The sequence below is a fragment of the Episyrphus balteatus genome, chromosome 2 (assembly GCF_945859705.1).
Source record: "Episyrphus balteatus chromosome 2, idEpiBalt1.1, whole genome shotgun sequence".
NCBI classification, from domain to species: Eukaryota; Metazoa; Arthropoda; class Insecta; order Diptera; family Syrphidae; genus Episyrphus; species Episyrphus balteatus.
Window position 1 is genome coordinate 54,282,075 of NC_079135.1, and position 27,051 is coordinate 54,309,125.

General features: G+C 31.7%; 1 protein-coding gene across 4 annotated transcripts; it reads left to right on the forward strand.

Moving 5' to 3' along the window:
- Window positions 1–611: 611 nt before the first annotated feature.
- LOC129910975 (ubiquitin conjugation factor E4 A) lies at window positions 612–21,330 on the forward strand. Of its 4 annotated transcripts, XM_055988589.1 has the most exons (8): window positions 612–684; window positions 741–1,336; window positions 15,013–15,810; window positions 15,869–16,217; window positions 18,577–18,969; window positions 19,043–19,436; window positions 19,504–19,666; window positions 20,871–21,330. In XM_055988589.1, exons 2-8 carry the CDS (start codon window positions 793–795, stop codon window positions 21,236–21,238), a joined length of 3,009 nt encoding a protein of 1,002 aa, XP_055844564.1. In that variant the 5' UTR covers window positions 612–684; window positions 741–792; the 3' UTR covers window positions 21,239–21,330. The 4 variants fall into 4 exon arrangements, with proteins under 4 accessions (XP_055844564.1, XP_055844563.1, XP_055844565.1 ...); XM_055988588.1 differs by having other exon boundaries at window positions 646–1,336; XM_055988590.1 differs by lacking the exons at window positions 612–684; window positions 741–1,336 and adding an exon at window positions 13,310–13,414.
- Window positions 21,331–27,051: the final 5,721 nt, after the last annotated feature.

A 27,051-nucleotide genomic window follows, 5' to 3' on the forward strand; every position in this document is an offset into this window, starting at 1 on the left:
AGTTTTTCAATTAATATATTTCTGTCTATCGTTTCAAACGCGCGTTTTAAGTCTTTTGATTTTTTCTGTTTTGCACATTGAAATGCAATGTTTTTTTCTAATGCCTTACAAACATTGCATATCTGCAGGATAAAAACTTTACATACTTACAAGAACCTCTTGGAACAGGTCTTATAGAGGCCCTCTGTCACTTGAAAATACAAGGCTTCTTTAGAACGGTTCAAACAGGTTTTATAAAGGTCTTCTTTAACTGATATTTACAAGGCTTCTTCTTAACACTTCTAGATAGCCTTAAGGAGACCTCCTTTCTTTCCAAAATGGATGACTTGCGTAAGTAAGCCTTAAACTATTTTGTGAGGTTTTCGTATTACAAAAACTGTCGAATTTGTAATCTGCTCTGGGTTCTATTCACCACTTTCCACCATAGGCACTAGTAATGATTGAACCTTATTTTCCTAATTTTTGTACGGGTATGAGGAGCATTTATAATGGGTAATTGGGCAATATTGTGCGCACAACACAAATTTGTTTAGATCTAGACACGGCCTTAAACAAAAATTATAACAACAACTACCATTCTGTTATGAACTTTAAAATATCACACTTCTAACAGTTTTTCTTGCAGTTTATTTATTTCACCGTTGGCAAGCCTGTCATTGTGTCAGTCCTGTCAAATGTCATCAAGTGTGTATTTTCATTTTACATAAGAAAAAATTAAAATTTATAATTATTTTACAAAGCATTTATTCCAACTCGAACCTCAAAAAGTGACCAATAATCCCAATTTTCATAATGGACAGCCTTCAAAATCCATTCTCAGGCCTTATGCAACAAGATCAACAAACCAAAACTATTATCGAAAATCAAAAATTAAATGAACTCATAGAAACTGTCTTCCTCTTCACAATCAACAAAAACATTCCCACAAATTCCAAGCAATTTGTTTACATGGAAGAATTCGCCTCCCAAGCTGATGGAAATCTCTTTAATTTGGATCTATTAGAACAAGCTCTATTCGAAAGGCTACTCTTGCCAAATCCTAAAGATTATTTGCTGCCAGAGGGTGTGATTTTGGATCATGAGACAAGTTATGTAGCAGAAACGCAAGTCATTGTTTATTTGTGTAAAGCTTTCACTAAATTGGAACAACTCAGGGCAATGAATGAAGATACAAATTTAATTGAAGCATTTGATCATATTAAAAATTTAATCTTGAGAAACTCAAGTACATCAATGAATCAACCGTCACTGTATGAAGGGCAATCTTTGCACGCTCAATGGTTGAGCCTGCTCCAGGATGAGAATGACATGGAATACAAGGAAGAATTTCTTACAGGTGATTCATTTACAATTATATTTATTTAATAGCATAGACTGGATAAAAAACTACTGACACTTTCATATCCATATTTCATAAATCCACAAGCTTTTTACTTATTTCGTTTTCCTTCGCTCTATTTGGGAGTACATACTCTAAATGTGTACTCCTTTTTCTTGAGTGATGGAACATTAAAATGAGAGTAATTTTTTTTTTTTTTTTTTTGTAATTGTGTGAATGACAAGCAGTGTTGCGAAAAGAAATCTGCAATGCAGATTTTTAAAACTTGGGAGATTCAATATGAAAAAGTTTGCGAACAGGTGTCAGCAAAATTAATTACGAGAATATTTTTTCTCGCTCAAATTTTTAGGCTTTTTCCTCTATAAAATCAAAATCGTACTGAATTTTTGTTACAATTTGCATTTGAGAAAATGACATCATTTTACTAGATTTTTTTTTAATGAAATCAATTTCCGTTTTTGAAACGTTAAGTTTTAGTTGCAGATAAAATCTCAACTGCAGATTTTTAGTTCTTAGAAATCTGGGAATTGGTTGAAAATCTGCAAAATAAATCTGCACTAATGGCAACACTGGTGAAAAGACAAAATTGAAAAAAATAGTGATAACAGGCGTAGGAAACAATTTGTATGAACTGAAAAAAACAAAAAATAAAATGCACGGCTGGGTCGCACAAACTTTTTAAGACTTTTTAAGTATATAGAAATTTGGGAAATATATGTACATGTAGGTATATCAAAACACGAAAAAAACATAAAATTCGTTTTTCAAAGCAATAAAAGAACATCCTGAAATCAAATTGCCTCCCAAAACAAGTATGCAGTTTTATTTGATGTATTAAGATGCATTCAAAATCGTTTGAGCGGTTTTTTAAAAGCTATTTTTTTTTATAAATATGCAATTAAAAAAAAAAATAATACAGTCAAATAAGGAGAAAAAAGGGGTAAATCTCGGAATGAATGTTAGTAGAAATTTTTTTTTTGCTCAATATCTTCCTTTTGCCATTCTATAACATATCTCAAAAGTCTAGAAAAATCTCATGTCCGCTTGTCGCGATTTCAAGGTCAAATCGCGAAATGGAGATTTTCAAAATTAGCAAAAATAGGCTATGGTAGTATATACACATATGATACATGATTTCAAGGTATTTTTTAATGCCAATTCCAAAAAATCTAAAATCAAGACAATCTGACGTCTCTGGAAAAAGTTATACCTGTTTTTCATCTGTCAACTCATATTATTATAACAGTTGCAAACTTACTGCCGAAAAACCCTTAAAAGTTATGGTAGATGAACCAAATTTTGCATGAAGATTTTAGAATCCATCATTATTAAAAATCAAAACAATACATTACAAAAATATATATACCTACGAAATAATGGTATTTTTTTATGGAGGGGCAAACTTTAGGATATGTACTAAAGAAGATTCTTGTTCATCTTAGGAATAAGTGCTAATAGGCTAATTTTTTCATTTTAATCTTTGTTTAGATATTCTTTAACTACCCTCAAAAATCTAAAAAACTCTCATGTCCGCAAATCTAATTTTCTTGGTTTGAAGATAAGGTGCAGATTTGAAAAAATTGAAAAACTACTCTTCAGATATTTGTGTCAGATCAACATGAATAAGGTACATTACTTTTCAGGGATGGTCATATTGATTTGTTTGTGGGTTTTGTTGGAATCAGCGTTAAAAAATACCTTGAAATGATATGGGTTATGTTGGTATACATATAAGAATCTAAAGTTTTCTTATTATTTTGTTTAAATCTGCACCTAACTTAGTTTAACCTGGAAAATTAGAACTTGCAGACATGAGATTTTTTAAGATTCTTGACATAAATTATAGAATATCCAAACAAACATAGAAACCAAAAAATTAGCCTATTAGCACTAATTCCAAGATTGTACCTGGATGTTTTTTAGTGCACATCCCAAATTTTCCCCTTTTCTCAAAAAATACCATTTTGTCATAGATATGAATGTTTTTTGCATTGCATTGTTTTGATTCTGAATGATAATGTATCTTAAAACCTTCATGCAAAATTTGGTTCCGCTATCATAACTTTTAAGGGTTTTTCGGTAGTAAGTTAGCAACTGTTATAATAATATGGGTTGACAGATGAAAAACAGGTATAACTTTTTTCAGAGACGTCAGATTGCCTTGATTTTTTGGAATCAGCATTAAAAAATACCTTGAAATCATGTATCATATGTGTATATAATACCATAGCCTATTTTTGCTAATTTTGAAAATCTCCATTTCGCGATTTGACCTTGAAATCGCGACAAGCGGACATGAGATTATTCTAGACTTTTGAGATATGTTATAAAATGGCAAAAGGAAGATATTGAGCAAAAAAAATTTCTACTAACATTCATTCCGAGGTTAAACCCTTATTTGACTGGATTAAAAGTTTTAAAATAAAATTAGTACCTATACCATTTTGTAGAAATCACTTATCAACATCTATAAGTAAAATTTCAAAAATATTCAATGTCTCGTTTTCGAAAATTTGATTTTTTTTTTCAAAATCCAAAAATAATTTTTTTCAAAAATTTATTTATAATTTATTTTAAAATTATATAAATGCTTTTGTATAAAAAATTTCGTTGAAATAAAATTAATGGTTTTGCAGAAAATCAGATGTGAAAAAAGAGGTTCTATGGCAGGTACCGTTAATAATGATTTTCAAAAAAAAAAATGTGTCATCAAACATTTGAATTTTTTTAAACATAATCGGGTGAGCCGTTTTTGAGAAAATTAAACTTTTCTGAAACTAGTATATGAGAGGTTCCGTTATTTTTGGTCCAAAAAAATTAATTCCTAAAACCCCTCTGGAGAGTCTCAAAAAAATACTACATAAAATACTGTAGCTTCCTATACAGACAGACAGACTGACATATAGACAGATGGACTTCCGAGACCCCCTTTTTTTTTTTAGAAATAATAGAACCGTCGTGGTAAACAATTTAAATAAAGTTGATGAACACTTTATATAATCTGTCAACTTCATCAAAAAGATAGCTATTACTTTTGGCCTTTTTTAAATTCTGAAGCTCTTAAAATAAAAAAAAATCTGCGGTTTCCTTATAAAGACCAATACGTTTTTGTTTTCGTGACAATGTCCCGTTCAGGTTTAAATTTTAATTACATAGGGTCTAATGAGAGGCCCCCAAAATATTCATAGTTTCTACGTTTTTCATTCAAAAACGCTTTCCTGTTTGTCACTACTAACTCTGAAAAATGTTTGAGGTGACAAAATACTTTCATTAATTTTTACCCGTTATTTCCTTAACAAAACTATCTCAAAAGTTTAGCCGAGTTAAGATGTATTTTTATTATTTCAGCCTTGTTGTGCGTAAGAAAATCACACGAAAATCATAAAGGTTGTTTTTGTTACTTACAAAAGAATATAAAAGAAACATTTTCGAATTTTTTTACTTTTCTAAAAAAATTTCAAATTTCAAATTCATTAGTGTGTATGCAAGTCCGTTTGCAAATAGGTATAAATTTGACTAAAAATGGAGTAAATCCGGAGTACTCCGTAGTACTAAAACTACTCCGGAGTAATTTTTTTTTCACACTTTTGTGGCTCGAACTACGGAACTACTCAAAGGTTACCCACATTGGAGTGAAGGAAAATGACATTAGTCGCCTTCTAGAACCTTCTAAAAGGAAACAGATTAAACCTTTAATTTCAGTGTCCTTTATGAAAACTAATTTCTCGCAAGGTAATTTTGTATGCACCTCTTTACGAAAAATACTAATATTTTAGCGAAATCTCAAAACAAACGGTGGTGTTCAGCGCGTATGTCTGCAGAGACCGAAAACTAACAGGTTCATGGCAATAGGCGCATTCACGAATGTTATGACTACGTAGTCGATAGTCGAATTTCAATTAGCTTTTGGAATGCGAATTTGCACTACAAAGCTAGTCAAACGTAAACTGTCATACTAAACAGATGAAAACATATGAAATAAAAAATATTCCCCGCGTTCAACGCAGGCCACCTGATCTTAAGATCTGAATTTTCAGAGGTTCTGATTGGTCAGATGTCATAAAAAGTTAGGTGACATTTAGTTGTGTTTTTTGACATTTAGTTACGATTCAGGTGGAAATTATTATCTGAAAAGTCAGATGGGTGTTTTTGTGTTGGTGAAGTAGGTAAACGTACCAAATGTAATACACAGCAACATTAAACTTTGATTTTAGTCCAAGTTATAAATGGATTTGTTTATATTGCTTTTGTGTTTGGAAATTTGTTGGGGTGTTATTGTCATTATTTGTTGATATGATATTACAATGCATATGTAATTGATATAATTTTGTATTTTCCCTCCTCATGTTTATGTGCAAAAATGGAATAATGAAAATAAATGAGGAAATAAAAAAAAAAAAAACTAATGAAGTTGGGGACCAAAGCAACATAAAACATACATACATAAGTGGATAGCATAGCAGAAAGGGATGTTAACTATTGTTAACTATCGTTTACTTTTATCGTTCCTAAACTACAAAATAGTTACGATTTGTAACTATTTGACAGATGAACATCGTTCCTAAACTCGTTTTGAAGTGTCAAATAGTTACAAATCGTAACTATTTCCAACTCACCTCCATGATATGAGTTGAACATTCATGCCCTTCAAGCAAACAGGTCCGACCTCGGTCCGAATCCGCTCCGCCTGAGGCGGAGCTGAGCCGGAGCAGCGAAAACCTACCAGAAAGAGGAATAAGAAAGGGATGACATTTCGCATTTGCGACCAAAAAAAGAACAAGATTTATTTTTTTTTTTTCACTGAAACTGTTTTATTTTATTTTGGCAAACGAAATTTTCACAATAAATACAATATAAAATACAATACATTTTTTTTCATTTTATTTCATTTGATGCTGCTGCTGTTGTTGGTTTTTTTTTAGATACCTAATCGCATGTTTCACCTTCTAGATTTTTCTTCATCATTAAAGATTACATCTACAACACAAGAAGAAACAACATTTTAACCCAAACACTTTGAGCGATATATAAAACATACCTTTTTTGTTTTCCATATTGTTTATAATTTAATAAAATTGTTTATAATTAATAAACTAACATTATACAAACAACGACACGAGACACGACGCGACCAAACACTTCAACAAAAAATAACAAAATGACGCTTTGGCTCTTGTTGGCCTTGTCTTTCTTTTCCTTTTCTCATTTTTCACCACGATTCTCGTTCGACTTTGTGTTCATACACAAAAAGTTGCAAGTGTGTGAGTGCAAGCCCGATTTTCGCGGTCTGAGGTCGGAGTTTCTTTGTTGAACTCAGTTTTCTTGCTTGAAGGGTGAGATTGTTGATGTGTCAAAGTGGATGTTTTGTTTACAAAACGAACACAAACATTTTTTGTTTTGAAATAAGCGGAAAAAATGAAAATAAAAAGAGATTTTTGTAATTATGATGCGAGAGAATTTATTTTGATTAAAAAAACATGATTTTGTATTACAATTATGCAAATAAAAGTATTCTCAAAACAATTTTTTTTTGTGGTTTGACAGTTTGAGTTTAACAATATCTAACAATGGGCACGTTCAAACACCTATCGGATAGGCTATCTGGGATACCCGTATCTGGAATATCTTTTTGAACAAAGAGGTATCCAGATAGCTTGCCCTAAAAAAATATGTAAATATTGAGCAAATTACATTTTTTTTTATTGTTGAATAGTACTTGCACAATCGCTTTGACTTTATTTCTTGCAATTTTTTTTTATTTTGAAGCTGAATAATCGCCCGAAAAGTAATCAAAATAAAAAAAAGCCAAATGTATATCAGCTGATCACTCGGATACCTGAGGTATACCAGAAATTCTGGGATACCTTCAGATTATTTTTTGACAGAAAATGGTTCGTTTCCTTGCTAATTTTTAACATTGTTTACAACAACAAAAAGCTATCCGATAGCTTTATGTTAGCTCTTTGAACGTGCCCAATAAATCGTTCCTAATGTCGTTTTCCAAAATTCAAGGAGTGACACTCCTAGCTATATAATCACTCCAAAAGGAGTGATTTCAAATTCCAAAATTGAAAAAGGAGTGAATTTTTGGAGTGAATTCTTCCCAAAATTTTGAAGGAGTGACGGAGTGATTACCAATACTTCTACATTTGACTTCATGGACTGCTTGTCAAATTGTTCGGTGGTTGTTTTAACTTTTTTTGTGAAGGAAACTATATTTATTTACGAAAAAAAATCAATTAAGTATTGTAAAAAATCACTAAAAGTGAATTTCAAAGATTGTGTTTATTTTATTCATTATTTCGTATTACAAACACATGCAAAGCAAACGTCAAATCACTCCACTTGTCAAATTCTTCGTGAACAAATTCCAAAATTGCACGAAAAAGGAGTCATTCACTCCCATAATTTTGGAAAACGACATAAATGATTTGTAAAAAACCCAACAATTTCTAACAATGACACATCAACAATATTTTTTGACATAACAACCATAGTTGACTATTGTTAGAAAAGGAACGCAGCTCAGATGGTGCATTGCATGGTATAAAAAGAGAAGGTATGATCATTAGAAAAAACTCATGGCGTTTTTAATTGGCAATCTGGAAGCAAAAAAAAGCAATCTGAATTCGTTCAATTGGGCAAAACTGACAGTTCTGATTCTGAAAAAAATAGAATTTCTCTTCTGGTTTTAAAAACAGAATCAGAAGCAGAATCACTCACACATTTATAAATGTCAGATGTCACACATGTTTGCAGCACAAAAACAAATGAAATTTGGCGCGAATACAAATATATGTTACAATACATTCACACCAAACTTCAGATTCTTCAGAATAAAAAAAAACTGTTCAATTGGGATTTCCAATCGAAGAACAATTCCGGATTGCCAATTAAAAACGCCATCAGTATCGAGAACTGTCAAAACTTATGGCTACTTAAGGTTTTGACAGCCCAGCCCATTGAAATTGTTGTTGTACACAAATTTGTCTTGGAAATTGTTGTTGCTTTTGACTTTGCCAAATGCCAAACGTCAAAACCTTATTACCCCATTTTGTAAGATGGCGGCTCTAATGATCATACCTTGTCTTTTTATACCATGGGTGCATTGCACCCGGCCATTGTGTTTTAAGTGGTTTACATAAATAGCTTTTTTTCCTTTCATAATTTTTCAATTTTATAATTTATATTTAAAAACTGCACAATTAATTTAATTTTGAATGCTTTTTTCATCAATTCCACCAAAAAATTGTTTCCATCAAACAGCTGACTGAGAAATGTCAACTAACTTTGAAGCCGAAATTTTTACACTACGTCGGAGGGGAAATTTTAACTCAATTTTTAGTTGTATTCAGCCAATCAGAACGAGTTGACTAGGTAGTCACTAGATTCGTGAATGCGCCCAATTACTTTACCTGTTACCTATATTCCAGCACAGGTTGTGGGTTCAAATCCAACCTTTACCAAATGTGCATTAAAAAGACCTAAGGTCTTATAGTTAAAATTATTATTTTCAAATTCTTTGTTCTACAAGAAAATAAATGGCATATTTAGTTTGGAGATTAAAATCATTTAAAAAGATGTTGTTCACTGTTTTAAAAAAGATTTTTAATACTTTTTTAACATTTGTTTCAATAGTAAAATTAAAAAAAAAAAACGTAAACATTATAATAAAACGAGCAAGTACGTGCGACCCAGCCGTGAATTTTATTTAAATTAAAATTGTAAGAGGAGTTTCTGAGGAAAACTCAAATTTCTATTTTAGCCCTAAAAATAAAATTTTAATTCACATTGACTTCTTAACGATTTCGTAAAATGCTGAAGATGAACCACTTTAACAAAAACACGGCTTAAGTTTTTCCAAAATCGTCGATACCATTCATTTAAATACTCTAGCAAAGATAAGCAAAAAACCCTCTGAAAAACCCTGTTTTGTTGAATTCAAATTGTAATATTTTGCGATCTAACTGCAACTTTGGAAACTTTTATACATTTTTTAAAACTACAATAACAGGGCAACTTTTTAAAATAATAAACCATTCTCACACCGTACAAATTTTTTTTGCCGTGTTGCTCTCAAATAAAAGTTAGAAACTGATTTTTTTTTTACAAAACTTGAAACTGTTAGTTCATTTGTAGCGAAATGGCGTATGGAATAAAAAATATTTTGATTAATTAATTGTTCCTAATTATTTGGCAATGTTTTTGTAAAATAATTTTAAAAAATAAAAATCAATAATGGGCGCAGGAAGCAAAATACTGTTGCAAAGTAGGGATTTTTCGAAATTTCACAAGAATTGCATTAAATCAAAAACCGTAAGGATTTGGGATGAACAAGATACCAAATTCTGAGAGCCCTCAAGTAGGCCATTCAGCATATTTCGTTTGATCCATTACTTTTGGGACACCCTGTATACTATATATACAGTGTATATATGTATATATACAGTAGGGTGGGTCAAAAAAATCGAAATTCTTTTTTTTGATTTGGTACTCCGAAAAATCGATTGCTAGACCCCTCTAGAATATACACACCAAATATGAGCTCTTTATATTAATGGGAAGGTCCTCCGCTTTGCAATTTTCCATTTTTACATCAAGCTTCTATTAAAAAAAAATAATTTTTTTATTAATTGACTTTTTAGCAAATTTCTTTTCATATTCTTGTAGGAAATTGAACGCTCTACAAAAAAGGCCTCCTGCACTTGTTTCGTTTATCTAACCGTTGAATAGATATTTGAGGTCCAAAAATCGAGAAAATCTTTAAAAATTCGTTTTTTGTTCTTAATTTTGTAACAAATTGAAAAATTATAATGATCAAACGCGCAAGACATATTCTTGTTGAAAATTGATTGCTCCACAAAAAAAGTCTTATTAACTTTTTTCATTAATCTAACCATTCTAAAGATATTCGAGGTCAAAGTTAAAAAAAAATATAAAAACATTTTATATTTTTAAAAAATTTCTAATTCACTGAAACTTCATTATTTTCAAATTAGCAAGATATATTCTTGTAGGGGCTTAAACGTTCTACAAAAAATTCCTTGGAATGAAATTGATTGCTTTAACCGTTTAGAAGATATTCGTATCCAAATCGCAATGCATACGGGTCATAAGAAAACTATTGAAATCAGTGAGCATTGGTTATTTAAGAACAAAAAACGAATTTTTAAAGATTTTCTCGATTTTTGGACCTCAAATATCTATTCAACGGTTAGACAAACGAAAAAAGTGTTTAAGGCCTTTTTTGTAGATCGTTCAATTTCCTACAAGAATATGAAAAGAAATTTGCTAAAAAGTCAATTAATAAAAAAATTATTTTTTTTTAGTAGAAGCTTGATGTAAAAATGGAAAATTGCAAAGCGGAGGACCTTCCCATTAATATAAAGAGCTCATATTTGGTTTGTATATTCTAGAGGGGTCTAGCAATCGATTTTTCGGAGTACCAAATCAAAAAAAAAATTTTCGATGTTTTTGACCCACCCTAATATACAGTGTATATGTATACTTACATAGTGTCCACTTTGTCCAGTATCCTAAATAGACTGAACTTTAACGATAGCCGTGTTTTATTGGTACTCAGTATTTTACCACGTAAACATTCTATGCTCTAAACAACAAAAAACGATTACATTTCTTTAATTTTAATTATCCTTTACTATTGAAGGTTAAAAATGTATAAGTTTAGAAAAATAATTTCTCTGTAAGCCAAAAAATAAAAAACTTTTGTTTATCCTTAGCAATAATTTTTTGTTGTTTACCGTACTAAATTTAACTGAGTACTAAGTTACCAAAACAACATGGCTAATATAAATGTCTTTGTGTATGCTGATGGCATTATATTATAAGGATCACAATTAGAGAAATAATTTTCAATACAGTGCGAGCTCCTAAGGCCATCCTTTCACAAGTTCAGAAATAAACACAATCTATTTGGACAATTCAGCAATCATGATGAAATCTATACCAAACCAATATTAAGAATCTTTCTTTATTTAATTTATTTTAATTCATTCAAAAACATTCATTGATCAAAAAAATAATTTTTTTTGTTAAATTTGCAAATAAAATATTATTTTCAAACTTAAACAATCTAAAAAGGTCGATTTTGACCTTTTGGCATTACTGGACGATTTGGTGACAAAGTTTGTGCTCGTTGTGGTCTTAATCCGCCGCCTCTATTTCCTCCAAAATTCGAACCGTGAACAATTTGTGTGAATGCCACTGCGAAAAGGCAAAACACAAAGAAGATTTTGTTAAAAAACATTTTTAATGTTTAATCTTTGTCAATTTATATTAATACGAGAAAACCCAAACGAACGACGAATTCTTACTAGATGCAGTACTAACTCTACTCAAGTTTTTATAGTCAAATAGCTTATTCTGATAAGAATATGACGACTGATTGACGGGGATGTTTACATATGTATTCTTCGGCGAAACGAAGTCTAACTCTACGATGATAAGTGAGTAACTAGGAGGCTCAAGTTAGGTGAAATTGTTAAAAATCTCTTAATCCTCTTATTATTCTTTAACTCACATTGCGTGCGTTCAATCAACCATCAGATAGGTTATCTCGAATATTTGTATCTGGAATACCTTTTTAACCGAATTTCAAAAGGAGGAGGTTATCAGTTGGTCTGCATTTTTAACCAACTTCCAAAAAAAAGGAGGTTATCAATTCGTCTGTATTTTTTGTATGATTGTTGTCCTATACTCTTTGTATTCGAAGGCTGGTTCCTGCAGTGTGGTTCCATTTCAATTTCTTCCAGTTCGGACTACAGAATCCATAAGAAAACCATAAATCTAAAATAAATCGTTCCATACAAGTCGATTTTGTTTTTTTGATAAAAATGATTATTGAAAGAGAGAGACACCTTATATCCAGAAAGCTTGCCTAAACTTGTACCAAATGCAATGGAAAATGAAAATAAAATAAATACGTACTTGCTCTTAGAATTCAAATTGCTAGAATTTTTAAGACTTTGTTTACAAATTTGGTAAATGTATATAAAAATAAAATAAATTAAAAAAAAATAAAATGAAATGAAAAACAAAAAAACAACTCTTTAGCTCCAAAACAAGTATGCCGTTTTATTAGTAAAACATTTCAGATTCCCGAGGTTTTAATTTTTACTGATGGATTGTACTGAAAGCTAAAACTGAGGCCTTAGAGAAATAATTTTCCATACAGTGCGAGCTCCTAAGAATAGCCTTTCACAAGTTCAGCAATAAACACAATCTATTTGGACAATTTTGCAATCATGATTTAGAACTATACCAAACCAAGTATAAGAAGTTTTCTCTTTAACAAGTCTCACTCGAGAAAAAATAATTATTTTTAATTCATTCAAATACATTTATTGATCAAATTGATTAAATTTGCAAATCAAATATATTTTAAACTTAAACAATCTAAAAATGTCGATTTGGACGATTAAAGTCTGGCATTACGGGACGATTTGGTGGCAAAGTTTGTGGTCGTTGTGGTCTTAATCCGCCGCCTCTATTTCCTCCAAAATCTGAACCGTGAACAATTTGTGTGAGTGCCATTGCGAAAAGGCAAAATACGAAGAAGATTTTGTTAATAAACATTTTTAATGTTTAACTTCTCTCAATTTATATTAATACAAGAAAAACCAAACGAACGACAAGTTCTTACTAGATGCAGTTCTATCTTAATTCAAGTTTTTATAGTCAAATAGCTTATACTGATAAGAAGATGACGAGTGATTTACGGGATGTTTTTTTATATTCCAGGAATATCTTGCGGGGTTCCCCATTCCAAAGCTTGCAAAATATTTGTTTTCTTTTTATTAATTTTCAAATGCGGTGGTTTTTATGTTGTGATTTTTTTTAATGTTTTTTTTTTTGTATTATTATCAAAATAATTTATTGATTTTGTGTGAAATATAGACGATATAAAGTCCGATTCATCTGTAGTAGGCGCAGTTCACAGTTCAATAATTGTACTAAACCACCCGATTGTATGACACTTTGTAGTTAGATCGTTTTTTTCAGAAGCGATCGCTATGTCCAATATTTAAAGAGACGTCAAAAATTTTGTTAAGATGTGTAATTTTTATAGAACGAGAGCCCACAGCAAATTTTGGGAGTGGATGTACATATAACCAAAATAAGAGTATTCAGTTTTATAGCCTTATGTGTTTTAATAACGAATTCAAAAGTTTGTCAGATTTGATTAGCAGCCTTATATGGTTTTCGGGAGGTTAAATATCGCGAGTTTTTCCAATTAATGTGAATCGGTTAAATTGACACAAATTCATAAGGACTGATGCACTGTCATTTCCCCTAAGCCTGAAGACATTAATCTTGACGATCGATGCTACAAATAGAACTCAACATGTAAGTGCATTTTATTTATTTAGCTTAATACAAGCATACAAGCATAGAAACTTACAACTATTGTTTACAAAAATGGCTCTATTTTGGAGAGTTCTGAATTCAAAAAAACAAACAAGAAACCAAACAGAAAAGTCTCCAAAATAAAGCCGCTTAAACAGCTTATATCTTAAATTCTATTGATCGCATCGTCAAAATTGATGTCTTCAGGCTTAGGAGAAATGTCAGAGCATCAGTGTTTATATTCAGAATGGGAATTTCTGTTAATTTAGCCTACTTACATTAATTGGAAAACTTGCGATATTTAATTGTACTAAAACCATTTAAGGCTGCGATTTAAAGCTGCCAGACTTTTGAATTCGTTATTAGAACGCATTAGGCTATAAAACTGCATACTCACATTTTGGCTATCACTTCACTACTAAAAGTTGCTGTGGGCTCTTAGACTATCAAGTATAGCATTTTGAAGGTCAAATTAGATTATCAGTAACATTTTTAGATATTCACTCAAATATTAAAGACTCTATAGTTGTCGCAAAGAGAGCGATGGAATTTATTATCTACTCTTCAGGCTTATTTATCTTCAACAATGTTTTTTTTTTTTTAAGAATGTCGTAAATATATTATGTAGGTACTCAACAAAATATACGGTAACACAATTGTATAGCAATATCGTTTACGGAATAATGTCACCAGTGTGAGATATAGCATACAGGCTACCACCATTGTCTAAGAAGTACAGGGTATTTACACCTACTGTGTAGGAGAGTGAAGTCCTAAAAAAGTTTAAAAAAAAAATTAAATTAGTTAATCTGTCAAACATTTTTTTTTCCTAAACAGTCAATTTTTGAGCTATAGCAAGGCGATGCAATCATTGACCGCAAATTTTTCAGACAACCATGATGGTTTAAACACAATTTTCAGTCTATTTTTGTTGAGAAAATAAAATAGTTTATAATTTGATTATAATTATGATGAAAAATATTACTTAAAGAGAAGAACCTCACCATACACATTTCTGTTGGCGCCTCTGGGGTTTAACATCTATCTGCACTACGACCCTCTTTACCTATACACAAACATTTAAAAAAAAAAAAATTCACTGATTTGGAATAACAACCATTCCTGTACTTCTTATTCAATGACCTCCACACTATCACGTGCGTCGTACCTTTACCGCTACCATATACCTTTATTTGCCAGCACCCTAACTTCAATAATTTAGTTTTATGAATTTAAATGAAATACAATTGTTTTTTTATTTAACACCACTTAGATTCAAATATAATTAAATATCAATTTTTCCATAGGCACTGCAAAAGAGATGCATACAGACGACGAACTGGCATCCATGGGTAGTCTGAAAGCTATTTTCTATCCAATGTTTAACGAGATCCAGAAAGTTCTGACCAAAACAAACATTATTCTACTGCCTAAATGGATTGTGCCCCTGCTAACATATTTTGTGAAAAATAAAACAGTTCCACAGCTTGGAGAAATACTTATAGACTATTCCACACCAAACCCAGACACTAATGGCCGAGCTTATATGGAAACCCTTTTCGGTCAGTTATTAACTATGTCGATGTTACCTAAAAACGATAACGGGCCATATGACTTCTTTGATTCTTTGTCTGAAAACTCAACGAACACCGATCATCTGAATAGTTGTCTGACAAATCACCAAAACAACATATTTTCTATCTTCAAAATGCTACTAGTTCTTGGACCTCAGGTTAAAAATAAGACATTAACATGGATAGCAAACTGTCTACATGCCAATGCACAACGCTCTCAGATATGGACAATGCATAATATGGCACCAATGCCTAATTCGGGCGCAAGTGATGCTTTCATGTTTGGTTTGTGTTCGGTGCTCTTACGGCTTTGTGCTCCATTGTGCAAACCATCATTGAAGGTTCTCCTTGTCGATCCAACTTATTGTGCAACACCTGAAAGCAAATGTTCTGCAAAAGAAGTTAGACTAAAAAAGGCATGGGATGAGACATGTCTATTGCCAGTAGAAGATGGCGAAGAAAGAGCCACAGCAGAGACCTACAATTTCGTAACTGAGCTATTTTTTATGACACATAAAGCGATCGAACTAAGTAAGTGTTCAAATTGTTATGATTGAGGTTTAAATATAAAGTCAACTTTATATTTTAGGCTATAGAGTTGGATATGAGACATGTATACGCATTACGAGAGAAAATCAAAATATGTTAGCGGCCTATCAAGATGCCATGAATCAACTCAATACTGCAGCTGCGGATACCATCATGCGAATGGTTACTTCACAAACCCAAAAGTTCTTGTGCATGAAAAATTATCTTCAAAATCCAGAAAATGACAAACATTTATTTGGGTTTTGTGAATCGACCGCTATTTGGTTATTGCAGATTAATGCCAAGTCCAAGGAACAGTATGAAACGTGTGTATCTGCAAAGTGTTTTGCACCAAAGGATCAGATTGCTGTTACACTTCCACTTTCTACATACGTTCCACCCTATTTAAAGTAAGTAATTTTATGTTTTCGTGAGTTTTTTAAAAATGTGTATATTTATTTAAAAATCTGCGTCGCGTTAAATTAAATTTTTTTTGAGCCAAATAAATTTCACTGTTCAAGTTTTTTCAAAAAAAATTTTTGAAACAAGTGCGCTGTTGACTGTTCCCCCTATTTCGGACCTGAGAAATCGATTGCGTCATTAGTTTTTCGATATATCGGTACGACTTCGAACAAAATTTGTTTCGGAAGTTTTTTCAATAATTTTAAGCATTTTGCCCGGTTTAAAGACATTTTTCCTGTTTATATTGCTATTTTTTCTGCTAAAACGTTATTTACTACCAGCACAAAGCCAAATAAACAATGTTATGCAATTTATTTAACAATTTATCAAGTTTTTGTTGAAAAAATTCAATAAATTTGGATTTTTTTGCATTGTTATCGTTATATTATTGTTTAGCGGAGTAACTAAAACAAATTACAGATCCAATTTTCCGAGACTAAGATATACTTTTCTATAGGTTTTCGAATCTGAAGTCAAAAACATCCTATCAGCTCCCGTTTTTGAAATATAACCGTTAGAAGATGCAAAAATAACTACTTTTGAGGTTATGCTTTAATGTGAAGAAATTTTTTTTTGAATACAATTTATTACGGTTTCTGTAAGAACTATTTACCTTCTTTCAAGAACTTTTTAAATCTTTTCGATATCTGTTTTATTGTTCGAGATATCGTCAGTTTTATGGCTTATTGTAATGTATCACATTTTCATCTCCTTTTTTGATAAATTAAGCCAAACACACTTACTTCATTTTAAGATATCTCGCGCAATAAAAAAGATATTACAAAGATTTAAACAGGTCTTGAAAGGAGGAAAATAGTTATTATAGAAACCGTTATGATTTATATTAAAAATTCTTCAAATTAAGGCATAACAGCAAAAGTGGTAAAAAAAAACGTTTTTTTTGCGTTTTCTAACAGAAATATTTCAAAAACATGAACTGCTAGGATATTTTCGGATTCGAGTTCAACACACCGTAAACCTTCAGAAAAGTATATTTTGGTTCATGTTGGGAAAATTTTGTTAACTTTAAAATAAGTCAAAACACGATTTTTTTAACTTTCAAACGGTAATATTTTAAAAACGGGAGCTGATAGGATATTTCTGACTTCAGAATTCAGATTCGAGTTCAGCACATCAAAAACCTATAGAAAAGTATATTTTAGTGTCCGCACCAAAAAAAAAAAATAAATTTTGTAGACCAGTGTAATTTATGTTCTTAAACGTCGGTAGTAAAAGAAAACTTTAGAATCTATGTGTTAAAAATTGCCGGTGTTGCCGTTTTGTTTAAAAAAAAAAAATTTATTACAACACAACGGCAACGCATTTATTACTAAGATATACATTTTTACAAAGCCAGTAGTTTGTGCTGGTAGTAAATAACGTTTAAGCAGAATAAATAGCAATATAAACAAGGAAAATGACTTTAAACCGGACAAAATGCTTAAAATTATTGACGTACCGACAAATCGAAAGATTAATGATGCCAATCGATTTCTGAGGTCCGAAATAGGGGGGAACAGTCAACAGCGCACATGTCAAAGATTTCGACTTGCACAGTGTTTTTAGTCTAGATCAGGGGCCCTACTCTGTATCTCGTTCCGAAAGTAAACAATTTCTAAAACAATATTTGGTACTCTCTATTTCTAAAACGGATTCAAATCTACTACGTTCGAAATGAAAAATTTGAGAGTCCATGACCCCAGGAACATAAATAAACATAAAGTTTATTTTTGTTGTACCCTGTGCTAATTTTTTACTGACTGGAGCTCCATGAATGAGACGACGAGAAGAGAGTGTTGCGAGATTAAAATTGACATCTAAATCAGGCATTTCTTCGGAACTTTATTTAAAAATTAAAATCATTTAATAAATGTTTTCGTAATTTTAAAAACAAATTTTAATACTCTGTATTTCTTTTAATTTTAATGATAAAATTAAACTAAAATTATTATTTTGTTATTATAAAAAGCTTTTACATTCTGAACAATTTTATCTATTAGAGAAAGAAAGATTGTGCAACAAAGAAGGGCATCTTATTTTTATTTTAATAAAATAAGAAAGAGTTAATGATCAAAGCAATTTAAATTAAAAAAGCAAGTACGTCCGGCTTAGTCGTTAACTATATTTTTAAACATCTTTTAATGTTGTACATCTACATACACAAACCTTGTGAATAAAAACTATGTAGCTAAAAATTATCACCTTGATTAAATATATTATTTTCAGTATGAAGAACCATTTGGTAATCTTCATTGTGTTTAGTCAGGCTAGCAAAAATGTATAAAACTTAATTTTTTTAAATTTCAGATCGATTCCGGAAACTGTATTAGAAAATACAGTCGTTTACTTTAATTTCAATCGACGTTTTTTCTCCACCACGGAAAGACCTCATTCGTTTTTTAAAATGGTTCTTGCATTTATGGGAAGTGCACAACGTGTAAAGAATCCACATTTGAGAGCAAAACTTGCCGAAGGTCTTGAAAGCCTGTTGCCAAAAGATGGTGAAAATAAATCAATAGCAGATCTCTTTACTAGCCATCCAGATCGTTTACAAATTGTTCCAAACCTTTTGGAAGTTTTTGTAAGTATTGAGATGACTGGACAATCAGTTCAATTTGAACAAAAATTCAACTATCGTCGACCAATGTATGCCATCATGGAGTTTTTGTGGACTCTGGAAGAACAAAGACAATGTTTTAAGTAAGTTTTCTTTTTCTTTTAAAGTAATGGTTCCAAATTTATTTATAACATTCTTATTTGTACAAAATTAAAGGAACCTTGCACTTGAAGCGGAAAAAAATATGGAAGCCGTCGAACCACCTCTATTTCTTCGTTTTATCAATCTTTTGATCAACGATGCGATATTCCTATTAGATGAGTCACTATCAAATATGCAACAAATTCGACAGCTGCAATCAGCACAAGATAAAGGGGAATGGGAAGCTCTTCCTGCCAATGAAAGACAACAAAATGTATCGAATCTAGAACTACTAAGAATGTTGGCTAAGATATACAATACTGTGGGACGTGATACCATTAATATTTTAAAATTAATAACAACAGAAATTAAAGTAATATTTTCACATGAAAGTATGGTAGATCGGATAGCTTCAATGCTTAATTACTTCCTTTTGAATTTGGTTGGTCCTAATAAAGGAAAATTTAAGGTAAGGCTATTTTTAAATTTGATTATTTGTATGAAATTTATTTTGATTATGCACGTTTTTATTAAAGGTCAAAGATAAAAACGAACTCAAATTTGACCCAGCTCATACAGTTATGGAAATATGCCGCATTTATATTAACTTGAGTGCTTGTGATAGTTTTTGTCTAGCTGTTTCTCAGGATGGGCGATCGTATAGCAGCAGTTTGTTTGAATATGCTGAAACAGTGCTAAGTATGTTTAAATTTCAATGAATTACATTTCTAAAATGTCATGCAAAAGATGTTTACTTAACGGGGGCTAATGTATTATAACTTTGCACATTTAATAAGGTCTACGTTAAGAAATACTTAACGTGGGGCCAACGCCCCACAGAGAAGCAATTTGGTTTTATAGGGTTTGGTTCAAAGCTGACGCGAAATAAAAAAATTTTAAGTCTCCAAAGTCAACATCGAACATGTAAACGAAAAAATACCACCAGGTATTACGTCAAAGTCAAAATAATAAAAATACAAATCAAAACATACAAGAAAAAACATCAAAAAATAGGTTTTAAGGCAAAAACAAAAAAAAAAAAAATTTCGTTCACGATTTCGCTGTTCTGTTTTTGTATGGAAAATTTCGTTGCGTTTCAGCTTTATACTATGCTAAAGATGATAAAGATACTATGATAAAGATATGTGTTTTTGTAAACCAAACTGGGATCTGTCATTCATTGTGTGGACTGCCACTTATTTAACTTCATTCAACAGTTTCGTTTAATGTCCCAATTTTGTAAAAAAAAAAATAGAAGTACAAGTTTTTGGTATTTCGTTCATAATACCATATTTATGGTGTTATTAATCTTCCAAAGTAAACGCAATAAGCTTACTTATTTTCTTTGAGATTTAATTTTGTTTGGATTTTCAAAATTCAGGTGTAAAATTTTTTTAGTCACAAAATGTCAAGGGGGCATGGGGAATTTGGGAAGGTTCTGGTGAGACATATCACAAAAAAGGTTGGGAAACACTGGTCTACATAATTATACATTATACTTAAGTATAATGACAAAAAGTCATAGTCCCTCTTAATTCGAAGTCTATTCATTTATGTACTCGTCTATCTAAATTTCCGTTCAGAAAATTACCATAACTAAATATTTAGCCCCTAACGTTTCCCGAACGTTCATCATTTTTAATTCATGGTTGACGTCATGCGTTCTCCTTATGTATATGCGTTTCCGTCAATATTTATGTGAGTAGTAATGGGTCGTTAATTTTTTTCAATCAAAAAATAATTGCAGGAACAATAAATTGCCTAGTTTTAGTTAGTTTTTCAAGTCAATTTTGTCTATTTTTACAGTTTCATTGTTTAATAATTTAACCATATTATAATTTTAGTAAATTTTGCTTTTTTATAAAAATATTTATCTTAACTCAATTCTTAACTTTAATTTCAGTTCGTATATGTGGAGGCCAGTTAATTGGTGAAATGGAAGAGTTTTCTGCTAAAGTTAAAAATATTGAACAGAAATACAAAGCAGATCAAGAGGCTTTAACAAATGTACCAGATGAATACTTGGATCCAATTATGTCAAGTATAATGATGGATCCTGTAATATTACCCAGTTCTCGAGTCACCGTAGACCGATCTACAATCGCTAGACACATACTGAGTGATCAAACAGATCCGTTTAACAGATCACCACTGACGATGGATCAAGTGAAACCGAATTTGGAGTTAAAAGCTGAGATAGAAAAATGGATCGAGCAAAAACGAAAAGATTACAGTGAAAAGCAAAAAGCAGATTTAGAAGATAAAAATTAATAGTACCCACACAGGTCGATTTCTAATATGTGTCCTTCATTCCGTGTAAATAAGTTAAACCAAATATATAAATGTGTTGATATCAAAAACTATTTTATTTCTTACTTTTTTATAAGAAATTGAGCTTTTTCCACTAACGTTTAAAGATGTTTTATTAATTGGTCTGATTTCGTAAATGCTTTTCTCTTAGATTTTCCGTGTGAGTTAAAAACAGCAGATATTCATAGGGAAATGATGCAAATGCGCATAATGAGAGGCGAAACATTAATCGAATTTTACTATAGAGTCCTGTCTATCGGTCGTCGCCTCACTGTCTGTGTCACTGCCCAGCACTCTGCCGCACTAGAAAAACATTTTTAGGGAACTACTTCTTTAATGAATTAGAAGAACTATCAGAACTGTCAGGCAATAGCCTACTGAACTTTGTCAAGTCTACCAAGTGGCTCGACAAACCATAGGATTCATAGGATTACACTTTTTTAATGAGGTTTTAAATACTTCAGGGTATCACAACTCACAACGGATCTACATTGATCTAAGTGTGACGGTAACAACATCAACTGTCAGCCCATTGAACCTCACCTAATCTATCGGTCGTCGCGGGTGTCTCGATGATAACGCAATTATTAGCTACATAATAAACGGAATTCAAGACAGTGGGTTGCATAGAATGCTTTCAGCATATTCAATACCAACGTGTTCCGATTTGTTGAAAATACTCAATCGAATATGCGCGAGTGAATGTGTCAATGCACCATATTATGCGCCAGTGTCACAACAACAAGTAGTAGGGCAACCGCGAGAAAATGTAAGTCCTGTGTGCTACAACTGCCGGGAAAGCGGTCATGTGTCGAGAAATTGCCCACAAGCGTAAAGACAACCTCGCTGTGAAAAGTGTTCGACTACCAATCACGAAACAAGAAACTGCCCCTTACTTTGAGCCCAAGTAAATACCATCGCGAATCGTGTCCGTCAAGAAACATTAAAAGAAATTTACATAAAAGATATGAAGTGCGTGGCTTTAATCGATTCGGGTAGTAGTTTTTCGCTTGTTCCTAGAAACTTGGCCCTTAATTTTGAAAACTTTGTCGTTCCGTGCAATGAAAAACTATTCGGGTTTGCAGGAGGAGAATATAAGTTACGCGAAATGTTGAAAATTCCAATTACTATCGACGGTAGTGAGTTCAAAGGCGAGCTTATGGTTATCGACGATAAACGTATGAATTATGATGCCATAATCGGAACAGATATTTTGTGTAAAGGCCGTGTCGTGATCGAAAACGGAAAATGTCAAGTGGTTGCTTTGGACAGTAACAAAATCGATATTGGCGATCATCTCTCGGCTGATGAAAAACATATATTGATCTGTCTTTAAAATTTGTTTGCTGATTGTTTTGGTGAAAACCTTGATGAACTAGGAAAGTGCGCGTCGGTGAAAATTAACATAAAACTTAAGAGTGATAAACCAATCGAAAAGAAACCGTACTCCATCCCCTTCCCGAAGCAACAAACAGTGAATCGTATAGTTTAAGAACTGCTCTCGTTAAATATCATTCGCCCTGCATCTTCATCTTACGCGTCCCCCATAGGGAGCGTATCGGAATCCCGCTTTTTAAAATCCCGTTTTTCGAAAATCCCGAAAAAAAAGTTTCAAAATCCCGTTTTCTAAAATACCGCTTTTTTAAATCCCGTTTTCTGAAATCCCGCATTTTAAAATCCCGTCAAATCCCGAAAATCCCGATTTTTTTACAAAATACATGCTTAATTCACAAATAAAAAAATCATGAGAAATAGACAAACAATTAGTAAAACTGATTTTTTTCCCACACAATATGTACCTTCAACACATAATGAAAACGGTATTTCTTTTATAAAAATATAAAATGATTAAAGCCTTAAATTGAGTTCACAAGTAAAAGAAATTTCATTTATTTAAATATCAAAATTGTTGAAATGCATCCAAATATAAGTTGAAATATATATAAATGAAATTTCTTTTGATTATGTAGTGTGTACTTAATTTAAGGTGTTGTGATCATTTTATGTTATTATTAATCTATGGGATTATCACGATTTGATTGTTCTTCTGAAACTTTAAAGTAAATATTAGTTTGTTAATTGATTTCTTTTTAGTATCACATTCCTTACTTTTTCTTATTTTTTTATATATAATATTTTTTGTTAAAGCTTTTAATTAAATGCGTTTAGAACAATGTCTCATTTTTTAATTTGTTTTAGTATCCCGATTTTGCAAGCAAAACTAGTTGTTTTATTTTAAAAAATTTTGCAAGCAAAACTAGTTGTTTTATTTTAAAAAATCGCGCGATTTCAGCCGAGCATGTAGTGAATCCGAAAGTCAGTTTCATAGTTATGAGCTAGAAGTCATAGCATTAGTCGAAGGTTGTGAACGATTTCGTATGTATGTGCTCGGAAAACACTTTACCATAGTCACCGACTGTTCGGCAGTTTCAAGTCTTAAGTCGACCAAGCCAATTATTCCGCGCATAGCTCGCTGGTTTTAAAAACTACTTGAATATGATTGCAATATTATACATCGACCTGGAGAATCTATGAAGCATGTGGATGCACTGAGCCGTGCTCCAGTCGAAGCTTCCAAAGAACCTGAAGATATTGGTGCTTGCATCATGACCATTCATGCCTCCGAACAAGATGATTGGTTATGGACAATGCAGAAGCAAGATCCGAAGTTACTGCAAATAATGAAAATAATAAAGGAAATATAGTTTCGAGTCAAAGAGCACAACACCTTTCGGAATATGAAATAAAATCCAATCGACTTTTCAAGAAGGGTGACGAAAATAGACTTCTGCTGGTGATTCCTCGTGGTGTGAGACGGCGAGTCGTCAAATTATGTCACGATGACATGGGGCACCCTGGTGTTGATGGAACCATATGTACAACGAAGCGCTCAACATTTCTGGTTTCCTAGAGATCGAAACCTCGTGAAATCATGCGTCGAATGCTGTTTCAGCCGTCAACCGAAGCAAAAAGAGTGTCAACTATATGGTATGGATATTCCCAGAATACCTTTGAAGTAGTCGGAAGGGGAATGAACACATTCTCGTTGTAGTAGATGCATTGACGAGATACTCTATTCTCGTGGCAGTAAAGTCTACAAAGAGCAAACCCGTGACTGAAGCGATGGACCAACTGACGATGAACTTTGGTGCACCGAAAACTGTAGTCACCGACCGAGGAACGACCTTCATTTCAGCTGTATTCGAAAGGTTCTGCGACGAGAATGCAATCAAACACATTAAAGTAGCCGTTAGAAGTCCACGAGCAAATGGGCTTGCCGAACGAGTGAACCAGAGTATTTTGGCATACCTCAGAACATCATCGAGTGATGCGAAAAATTGGGACCGAAGCTGCGTGGACTCCAATGGACTCTCAATACAAAAGTCAACACAACAACAAAATATTCGCCCTTTGACCTTGTTTATGATTTTCCATTGCGGGATATTGGTGGTAACAAATTATTAGCAGCGCTTCACGATGAAGACATTAACATTGATAAGCCTCCAATCGAGGTTAAGTCAGTAAGGGCCGAGCTGTCATCCCTGTATTTTCCCCTACCTACATCTCTGTATCATTCATATCCCATCCCTGTTCCTATCTTTCCTTCTCTCTCTTTATTTTATTCATTCAGCTGTTTGGCTTAAGTACCGCTTAAGGGGGGAAATCCCTCTGGAATTTTTTATTTTTGCATTATTTTTTTTTTGCGTAATAAATTTATTTATCAACCGAAGAAACTATTTTCAGTGGTCTTAGCCTTAAATGAAGCCTCAAAAGTGCCCTACCATAGTACGAAAACGAAAACTTTAAACGCATTTTTTTCGAAACTAGTTTTTTTCCGCGCCGTGCAATGTAACTCAAAAACTAATAAATCTATCGACTTGAAATTTGAAGCAAATTACTCCTTAACTTATTGGCCACAACATGAACCTAAAAGTTGAATAAAATTTGTACGGTAAATATTTTTTTTAACTACTTCTTTGTAAAAAAAACATGATTTTTTTCGTTTTTTTGATTTCTAATTTTTATTTTTCATAAAAAAAAATAAATTTAGGTTCATGCAATGCGTACTAATATCATCTAACGGAAAAAAATTTCCTTTTTGATTTAAGATGATTTCCTGGACCTGTGCATTGCACGGCGTAAACTAGAGGCGTCAACTTTGAAAGGCTCCAGAGCCGCCATTTTGTTATTTTTTCATTTCAAAAATTTTTTTTTCAATACTTAATAATGTTAGTAATATCTTGTCTTTGTCCAAATTTCAATAAGTGCTTTCAGTTTTTCATAAAAAAATATTGAAAAAGGTGTCGTCCAGAGGGATTTCCCCCCTTAATAGACCAGGGTCGATAATTTTTGAAACCAAAAAAAATCATAGTAGAATGAAACCCATTGGAAAAGGAGGGGAATATGATAAAAATGAAAGGAAAAATAAATAACGGGCGAGCCGAGTTCGGGAAGTGGGTGGGTTAAGTTTTTAATGGTAAAAAATGGTATATCTCGATTTCCGCCAAAACTACAAATCCTATAGAAAAAAGTTGATTAGCAAAGTTGTAGATCTACAACTTTTGTATCAACAATTTTTTCACATAACCTCAAAATTTATGTGAAAAATTCAAAAAACCGAGTTTTTGGTTTTTTATTTTTATCTTTTTCAAAAACAAACAAATTTCTACGAAATTTGGTGAAAACTTACCTTATTATGTCCCAAACACACTGTAATTTATTTGATTTAAAATATTAATTTGTTTACCTTATTTTGACTTAATACCAAAAAAACACCCTTATTTTCAATCGAAAATTCACTTGTCAAAATATCAGCTTTTTTCAAAAAGTCGGTAGGAATTTCCTTCGTTAAAGTGTCTATTTTCTGATGGTGTAAAAAAAAATTTACATTAGTATACTACTATAGAACATGTTCTCGTAAAATTCAAAAAATGAAAAAAGCTTGAATTCGAAAAAAAATTTTTATATTGGTTACAATTTTGGCCTATTTATTCAAATTTACACTTTAATTACTCAAAAAACGTAAGATTTGAGTAATTAAAGTGTAAATTTGAATAAATAGGCCAAAATTGTAAACAATGATAAACAAATTTTTTCGAATTCAAGCTTTTTTTCATTTTTTAAATTTTACGAGAACATGTTCTATAGTATACTAATGTAAATTTTTTTTTACACCATCAGAAAATAGACATTTTAACGAACGAAATTCTTACCGACTTTTTGAAAAAAGCTGATATTTTGACACGTGAATTTTCGATTGAAAATTAGGGTGTTTTTTTGGTATTAAGTCAAAATAAGGTAAACAAATTAATATTTTAAATCAAATAAATTACAGTGTGTTTGGGACATAATAAAGTAAGTTTTCACCAAATTTCGTAGAAAAATTTTGTTTTTGAAAAAGATAAAAATAAAAAACCAAAAACTCGGTTTTTTGAATTTTTCACATAAATTTTGAGGTAATGCGAAAAAATTGTTGATACAAAAGTTGTAGATCTTTTTATTACCTACAACTTTGCCATACAACTTTTTTCTATAAGATTTGTAGTTTTGCCGGAAATCGAGATATACCTTTTTTACCATTAAAAACATAACCCACCCACTTCCCGAACTTGGTTTGCCCGTAATTTATTTTTCCTTTCATTTTTTATCATATTCACCTCCTTTTCCAATGGGTTTCATTCTACTATGATTTTTTTGTACTTTTTAATGTTTTTGAAGGCATCGGCACTGGTCTATAAGCCAAACAACAAATAGTCGATTCGATGAGCGTCTTC

What these genes read in the sequence shown, in the direction of transcription:
- LOC129910975 (XM_055988589.1), top strand. Translation starts at nt 793, where the DNA reads ATGGACAGCCTTCAAAATCCATTCTCAGGCCTTATGCAACAAGATCAA. An exon ending in CAAGGAAGAATTTCTTACAG is followed by an intron (nt 1,337 to 15,012) that starts GTGATTCATTTA and finishes ATTTTTCCATAG; the next exon opens with GCACTGCAAAAGAGATGCAT. An exon ending in GAACAAAGACAATGTTTTAA is followed by an intron (nt 18,970 to 19,042) that starts GTAAGTTTTCTT and finishes ACAAAATTAAAG; the next exon opens with GAACCTTGCACTTGAAGCGG.